At 50.0% G+C, this 8,141-nt stretch overlaps 3 protein-coding genes across 3 annotated transcripts in view; all 3 read right to left on the reverse strand.

Annotated features, from left to right (window-relative positions):
- Nucleotides 1–1,625, reverse strand: part of FIBRA_09087 (uncharacterized protein) — a gene marked incomplete at both ends in the record, with an annotated part of 2,317 nt that extends 692 nt beyond the window's left edge. The window contains 2 exons of the mRNA XM_012321418.1: nucleotides 163–1,090; nucleotides 1,143–1,625. Coding sequence (XP_012176808.1) covers nucleotides 163–1,090; nucleotides 1,143–1,625 — 1,411 coding nt within the window. The remainder of the gene's footprint in view (nucleotides 1–162; nucleotides 1,091–1,142) is intronic.
- A 668-nt stretch (nucleotides 1,626–2,293) lies between these two features.
- Nucleotides 2,294–3,333, reverse strand: FIBRA_09088 (uncharacterized protein; the record flags this gene model as incomplete). Its single annotated transcript, XM_012321419.1, has 3 exons — nucleotides 2,294–2,916; nucleotides 2,973–3,069; nucleotides 3,133–3,333. The coding sequence occupies 3 exons, from the start codon at nucleotides 3,331–3,333 to the stop codon at nucleotides 2,294–2,296; spliced, it is 921 nt and encodes a 306-aa protein (XP_012176809.1).
- Nucleotides 3,334–3,905: 572 nt separating this feature from the next.
- FIBRA_09089 (uncharacterized protein) lies at nucleotides 3,906–5,927 on the reverse strand (the record flags this gene model as incomplete). The annotated part of the gene is made up of 11 exons (XM_012321420.1): nucleotides 3,906–3,921; nucleotides 3,971–4,050; nucleotides 4,113–4,206; nucleotides 4,263–4,287; nucleotides 4,336–4,399; nucleotides 4,458–4,485; nucleotides 4,533–4,592; nucleotides 4,650–4,750; nucleotides 4,816–4,864; nucleotides 4,920–5,015; nucleotides 5,698–5,927. The coding sequence occupies 11 exons, from the start codon at nucleotides 5,925–5,927 to the stop codon at nucleotides 3,906–3,908; spliced, it is 843 nt and encodes a 280-aa protein (XP_012176810.1).
- Between the last annotated feature and the right edge of the window lie 2,214 nt (nucleotides 5,928–8,141).

An 8,141-nucleotide genomic window follows, 5' to 3' on the forward strand; every position in this document is an offset into this window, starting at 1 on the left:
TCGATGCCCGGTATGGCTCTAGATTGAATGGCGGTCAGTAGCGCAAACAGGAAGACGCTGATAAAGACCCAACCTGCAGGTGCCGCAAAATTTTCTGCTTGCTGGCGAACCCATGGTCGCCGTGGCGCGAGCAGCCTTCCCAACAACAATCATAGTGCGCACGGCCGCCGCCGACATGATCAACGGTAATATGAGTCGTGAGCGCATCACAGGAAGAGAACGTCTGCATACACCCAAACCAACGGCATGCGTGTGCGGAGGGTGCGGTACAATCGTGCTCGGGGAGCGGCGTCGGCGGCCTATGGGAAGAGGCCACCGAAGGTGTGGGTGAACTGGAGTGCGGAGAAGGAGACGAAAAGGTCGAGGGCGTCGGAAGAGAATGCGTCAATGCCGTGTGACCGCGGGACTCTCGCGCGTCGGCGGGCGAGCGATCTGTCTTGGGCAAACGCGTGGACAATCCAAGATGATCTTGGAGTAGGTGCGTTGCTAGCAGACCTATCGCGTTGTCAGCAGAGCTGCTCGTCGAAGATCCGGGGATAGACTGTGACGTCGGATAGATCTGGCAATCGGCCCACATACAGGCTAGAGCGTTAGCATCATACCCTCCACGAGCACCTGAAATGCCTGGTACGGATTGTTGCGTTTGCGGAATATGCGAAGAATCAGATGCGCGGGGTAGACGTAAGTGTTGAAGGTTGACATGTCCGACAAGTTCTTCGAGGGATGGAAACGTTTCAGAGCAACCACCCCATTGACATCCATAAAAGGTCGACGACTGGGACTGGGATACTTGAGCCGGCTGAGAATCGGACGGAAATTGATGCTCTGTTGCGGTGTATACTGATCCATGATCCATCGATATGCCAGGGGTATGATGAAAAATCGCGTGTGATGGTGGTGAATTTGAAGTGATGGAATGTAGATTACCACTGTTATGCTGCGGGTTCACTAGGTGTGTAGGATCGGTGCAGCCGCGTAGTAAGGCAGCAAAGGATGGATCCCATGAGAATGTGTTGTTGGAGGACACCATATCGGTAGAGAAGCCTTTTTGTTCTGATGAATATTCGTGATAATCGGTGCAACACTGGAACTACACCGGACGGTGAATGAGGGGTATGGAGTTCAAATTAAATCGGACGTACGAGTTCGTCCCATCCGGTGCAGTCTGCCCCGCGGGGGCAGGGAGCGTCGCAATGTCCGTTTGGTGGATTCTGGTTGCATTGGGCCACGGGATGATGGGTGTCGTTGCAGGCGATGACGACACATTGGTCAGTACATTCCTCGCTCAACCTCAACTCTGCCGCACAGGGTGCATCGGCACAGGTGTGGGCACACTCTTCGCAGGCGATAGGAAGAACGCTGCTGGGTGCAACAAAAGAGCCACCTGTATGATTATTCTGGAAGACAGTATGACTCTGCATGTCCTGAGAGGTGGGCTTGGATGCTACAGTCGTCCTCAGGCTGGAAAAAGGTGGGAGCGACTGGCGAGGGAGAGGGAGAGGAGAGAGGGGAAAGCGAGAAATGCGTCGTTTGTCGTCGTCTGGTGAAAAGGACGAAGAAAAGGCAGCCAGACGGGGATAGGCGGCAGATGGCGGGAGGGAGGGTGAAGCAGCTGAATGCCCCATGGTCGCGTCGAGGAGAGAGTACCCGTCCGGTCAATGAACGCGGAGGTCCTCGCTTACGTCAGAAGCGCTCGCCCACGAGTGGTGGCAGCAGTGGTACCGCAGCTCCGAGTCGGAGGGCCACTGTGCAGTGGCCCGGGGTGTGCCAGACATCATTCCGCCATGTACAGCACGAAAGGCAGAGCATCCAGTCCACATTCAAGTTTCTACTGCAGTAACTCCAGCGACGGCTCTGCCTTCCTCACGAGCAGGCCTTCAGCAGTGCGTCGAGTAACAGATGCCGAGCACTGATGTGAATATCGAAACGTTCGAACTCCCTGGGCCCAGTCACAAGATCACACCACACGGGCCTTCACGCCAAACGAAGAGACAGCTTGATTCGATGAAGGACATACCAGCGATGATATCAAAGGCGCGGACTGATCTGACATTGTCAATCATCGTTTAATAAACATTCCATCGCGGATTCCTTGCTCCGCCCAGGAGGCAGCGGCAGCCTCATTAGCTAGCTGCACGAGATCAAGCCTTTTAGAGCCCATTGATGGACCTGCATATCCAAGTGAGAGATTGGTAACCCAAGCACACCACCGACCCCGCGCGTGTGAAGCCTACCCGGTTCAGCACAAGACTAAAGCACGTAACCCATTCACAAGGTTTACCTGGAGTCTAGATCAGTCTCCAGTCCAACCTAGCCGTCGCAAGTCCTTCTTGCACTCTTCCGCCTCCTTCTTGACCCGGGCCATATCCGCGACCACCTGGGCAAACCCGCCCTCCCGCCTGTCCACAAGCCCAAGAAGGCCTTCGTATAAAGCGAACTTTGCACCAAGATAGTGTTCTTCATTCTCCTGCGCCCGTTCCCTGACGCGGAGCTTGTTGTGGGCAGCTGCAAGCGCCTGGTTCATGGTATCACCGGGCGCTTTATAAGAGCTGTGGCCGTACAGCGCAATGTGAGCTCGGGAGCGGAGGATGGACAGCTTGAGCAGGGCTGCCTCGATGGAGATGGCGGTAACGTCCGCCTGCACAGCGCGGGTGGCATTCACTAATAAGGGCAGGGTGGTGAGCGCATCCAATAGTTTTCCCCCAACCTGGATGTATCTGGAACGAACAAACAATTCAAAGATCCGAATGCCCTTGTTCTCGGCGGTGCGCGGACGTACCGCGTTTATCTGTCCTACGAGTTTCTGTATACGTTCGTGTTGATCTCGAACGAGAGACTCGTGACCAAAAGTCCGCTTTTGCCTCGCCCGAATTTCATCTGAGAGTCCCGAGGCAAATCCGAGTAACCCATCTCCATCTGTTTGTTCGCGCGAGATGTGAAGGTCAGCCCTGCAAAGAACGATAGCGCTGCACCTGGATCGCTGTCTATATCACCTGCATAATAATCCGCAATAGATAGCAGGGTCGTCTTCAGAGCAGATTTCGGTTTGGCAGCATTCTGGAGGGACAGCTGACAGCGTAGCGCTTCATTCAGTCTCGGAGCACGATGGGAAAAGGTACAGCAACAACTCACCAAAGAGCTAGTCAATGTAAGGATGTCTACCTCGTCCCTAGATATTCCTCCAAGGCGAAACGTCCGTGCACCGCCATCTCCAGAAGCAATGTTGCTGTTGACCGCCTCATTCGCGCTTATCGTAGTATTTTCCAGGAGGTAAATAGCAGATGCATACGACAATCCGCGCGAAATCTCAGATCTCAGAGCTTTCGCTTGCATGGTCCTGCACCACTTGCTGGAGGTGGTCGTACAAGATCCTAGTCCTGAGATATCTGCGCCTGTGCTCACTCGACTGGGATTGTTCATACGCATATGCCATGGAATGAGGAGTGAGAGGAAATATGTCTTCAATGCCCACAATCCCTGTTCGCATTCGAGTCTCAGGCTGCAGAGAGAAAAACGAAGAAGCACTTGCAAGGTGGGTCAATTGTGCGGCAAACCCGTGCGCGAGTTTCCACCACAGAATTTCCCAAGTGTGGCCCATCAATTTCAATCTGAGATTGTTGTTAGTGATGAGGATGCAAGCGGCGGACTAAGGCTCCGTACATGGGAGGTGTGCCATGTTCCACTGGTTGTATAGTGCGAAGTCTGTCCGGACCGTTTCATGTACTTCTGAATTAGCAGCTAGTATTCTCTCGGCGTTCAAATGTTCACTGTTCTGGATTCTTATGTTTGCATCGATACATGCGAGGTCATTAAATCGGTACAGATCGTTGTGTGCAGAAGACGTAACCATTACTGATTAACCAGTGCGAAGCAAAATATTACTATCCTCCAAGCATACCAGCCTATTACGCGGATACCATGCTGACACGAATTGTGATTACACAACCTACAAGTACCTAGTGTACCGTACTAATCCTTTTCAGTGGAGCTGTTCTTGTCCAAAGTATGATCAGTAATCTCTATTATATCGCGGAATATCTCAATATTTTCCTACTCCGACGTCACCGTCAACATAAGGTCACTTGTCAAGAACCGGTAAAGATTATGCGTACCGGTCTGGACGATCCGCGACCACCACGTAACTCGATGTCGACGAAGCTAGAAGGTTGCTTCCGCTCAGGTTTATGGTGTTGTCGTGCGTCCAGCCTATACGAAAGTTGAGCACCATCAGTCTAACCTAGCATACAGGACAAACACCGCACACAGCGATGAGCGAATTCGCGTAAACTTTTTAGTGCGTCAGTGAAGAGAACAGCCGATCTAAATAATGCGTACGTTTGCTCTGGACCGTATATAGTCCGCCAAAGATAAGACTGTGCTTCAAGGCCAGCGACCAAAACTGGGTACAGATTGCGTAAGTAAAGCATGCAAGCGACTTCAACGATGGCTTGCAGTACCGTAACAATAGTTGCTATCGAAACACATCTTTGGGGCTTTGAGTCACACACCCTCAACGAGCAGATTTGACTTACATTGTCAGAGCACCAGTGTTGATGATGTATGTCATCAATGTCCTAATCAAATGGTCTGTCCTAACACAAATCAAAACAGTTGAAATGTCAGTCCAAAATAGTGCAGTAGATGCTTACGCCTGATAGCCTGTACGGCTGATCCAGAGATAATAAACCTGGCTGAAAGCGATGAGTGCGTCTAGAATAACCGTAAAACCGAAACCACATGTGGCTGTGATCTACGGTGAGAACAATATAATTGTCAATGGCTTTTTCGTTTTAGGTATTCGACTGAACAACACACTAGACTTGCACGGGATGCTTTGAAGTCGGCCCAGGTTTGAGATTTCCACCTGATGATATTGAGCCAAAGATGATGAAGCAAAAAAGGAATGGAATATGACGTACAATACACTCCCAGTTGCTATAACAGACGCCATAATCAAAATCAGGAAGTGGAACGTGACGGAGGCGTTGTGATTAAGCTCGTACCAATCATAAACACTAACGCAGGATTGGTCAGTTTCTCGGCCAAGATAGCAATGATTACCACAGACCGACGGGCAAGAAGACCAAGATTGCCTTTGCGATGTTCAGGCTCAAATATTCGAACCCTCGAAAAGAGAACTCGCCAGTGTGGAGACTAGTACAACAGACTTTCTACTCACTGTGAATATAAATTGATATCATCAGTAAATGTGTATGAAAATATGCAATGACATACATATCCAGATTCGCCAAATGAAAAAGCTGGGCGGATGAACTATGAGACACCGCTAGGGAACAAGTACAAGTCTCACCTCTGAACCAAGCCTGCGATCACGGCCTGTGTTTGGAGTCAGTCATTGAGCATGCAATGGAGCTAATCCCATTACAGGAATCTTACTTCTACAGCTATTGCAGCCTGTATCCCAAATGTGGCTTACTTCCTTGAAATGAGGTGGATGTAAAATTTGGAACCTACCCCGTCGTCCCTAAGGAGAACATCAAGTATGAACTCATGGAACCAGAAGACAAAAATGAGCGTACCAAATGACACGAAGAATGCCTTCAAGGCTCCCGAAGTTGATTATTGTGTAGTAATAACTGATATGTATACAGAATGCTGTGTGCAAGGATTCTAAACACCTTCAAACGAGTTGAATAATAAGAGAATATGTTTTGCAGCTGAAGCTGACGATCTTACTATACAGATGCAACTAATGTGCGAAGTAATCTTGAGTCATCCTGCGATGTCCACCAGTAGAAGTATTCCTGTGCGGTGAGAATCCCGTACAGACTTGAGACCGGGATATCGTGAGTAAGCCAGGAGAATCTGAGGTAGGACGCAGTAGGAACATACAGTACAGCAATATCTATGCCAACTGTAAAGCCGCCCATAATCTCTTCAGTAGATGGTGAGGCGATGGCGGGCATCTTGAGTCCGAACTATTTCGTGAAGTGAGACATGGCACTCGCATAATTTATGAGGAGCACGTCGATAAGTACCGTAACCAAAGCTCGCGAACACCTTTAGCGCTAGATACTGTAGACGTAAGGCTGAGCTGTCTTCTCCATAGCAATGTTCGTGTGATGACAGCACCATCTTGATTCAAGCATAGCCCGTCTAGAAATCCGTGTTGTGGTGTCCTCTCTCGGCCGCAAAAGCTAATTATGTGCTCCCTCAAGTTCTATACGGATGGGACAGGGGCAGAGAATGGCACATAGCAAACGGGCCCCACGGCCGCGTTCCATTGTAAGTCTGATCATCAGCAAAATGACACCTGAGACACCGGATTTGGGAACTTGCGCCAGCCACTTGGGCTGCTCTTTCGGTGTGCAGAGGGTATGAATTGATGACACTTACCAATCTGAAAGGCATTTTTGAGTAGGTTGTGAGAAGATAAAAAGTCGTTCAGGTTGTTCAGCAGATTCACCTGAAATTCAGGTTAATCCAGGCGTATTTCAGGTCCAACCAGGTCCAATCAGGTGCATCAACAGATACATCTCATTCTGCCGATGTCATTCGACTCCTGCGTCAATCAACGTCTAATCATGTGCACGCTACGATGAGGGCCAAGCTACTATGGCATCCACGGAGTAGATAGCCTTATAGTTTCATTTGTTTTTTTTTCTTTTAATATAAGTCAATGACATTGATGAGGTGTGATGCAGTACGATAGCTTGGACACGAATAGAGAATTCAAAAGTTTTGAAAATGTATAACATGTTTGTGCGATTAAACCATGCTACAGTGGCGGTTGAAATCACTATTTAATATGTCACAACAGCCCATATCCATGGACTCCGATGTAGTTGAAACATGTGCATCAATTGATACGGTCACTACCGGTACAAGTAAACTTCGTTCGTCGACAGTTCATCACTGCGGGAGGTGCCGTCCAAACATGAAATTGACTGCCGAGCTTTATCTAAGACTCTTGCATCTGTTGCCCTTGCCTCAATGTTCTGTTTCCCCATCAGATAAAGCTGCAAGAACATGGAAAGTGGGACGTACCGCAGGAGCTCGAAGAGCCTGAGGCCTGAGACCTGGGCCTGAGTACCCATGCATTCACGTGCACGTACATTGGGACTACACGACCTACCTACACGCACTACAAGCCGCATGTTGTGACCTGCCCTGCAGCCAGTCGCCGGGACGGGCCTCTAGGCTCTGAATCTAGCGCGAGTGTAATTTTTTTGAAATGAAGTGTCGTAGTAGTCGCTTCAGCGCTTGACCATATCATGTAATAGCAACTCATGCTGTTGATGCAGCACTTGTGCCTCTTTCAAACTCTTGAGCTCTCTGGTCTCCGACCACCTCCTGAGTTCGCGCTCGTCTTCTTACTGGCTCAGTCTGAATAAAAGCACGTTCAAATCGGTTCCCAGGTTGCTGTCTCAGCAGGCGATGTAGGTTATTCCTATAGCATCCCACCATTGCTCGAAGAGCACCTCATACGGCACTGCTCCAAAGTCTTCTGACGATAAAGCTCCCACTTCCGGCGGATTATGAAGGGTAGATAATAAGGATGCCGGTGGTGAGCCCGCGACGGACACTTGGAGGTGAGACTAAACTACGATGCCAGGCCTCGTTGCAACACCGGCCTTTCCTGAGGACGTGCCCACGCATCCTCTGCTCATCGTCGACTATCAGTTGATCAAAAATGGAGAGGCTGACGAATGCAACAAGTTGTGGAAGGCCACGACTGAGCTCGGTTTTTGGTAGTACGTCCTGCGCCACAATCGTCACTGCTGAACACCTAACGCGAAGTTGTGTACCTTGAAGAACCACGGGGCAGACGAGGAAGTGGACACGATGTTTGAAATGGGCGCAGAGACGATGGCCCTGCTGCTCGAAAAGAAGATGGAGTATGAGCAAGGGGACGAAGGCATGTAGTTTGGGTATGGAGTCAGACGTTTCGCGCAGGTCAAGGTTACTGACCAGGTCGCTCAGATACAAAGCAGCGGGCGTGAATGCGATCAACGAGAAATGCAACCTCGATTCCACAGAGTTTATCAACATTTCGAAGGACGACGTGCTCGCGTTCCCAACACCCATTAATCGTACTTACCCCGCTACCGTCACCGCCCGAATGGAAATCGCAGTGAGGCCATTCGTGGAGAAGTCATTAGAGGTCAACGGCACTCTCA

Source organism: Fibroporia radiculosa (assembly GCF_000313525.1).
Source record: "Fibroporia radiculosa TFFH 294 genomic supercontigs, scaffold8623, whole genome shotgun sequence".
Taxonomy (NCBI): domain Eukaryota; kingdom Fungi; phylum Basidiomycota; class Agaricomycetes; order Polyporales; family Fibroporiaceae; genus Fibroporia; species Fibroporia radiculosa.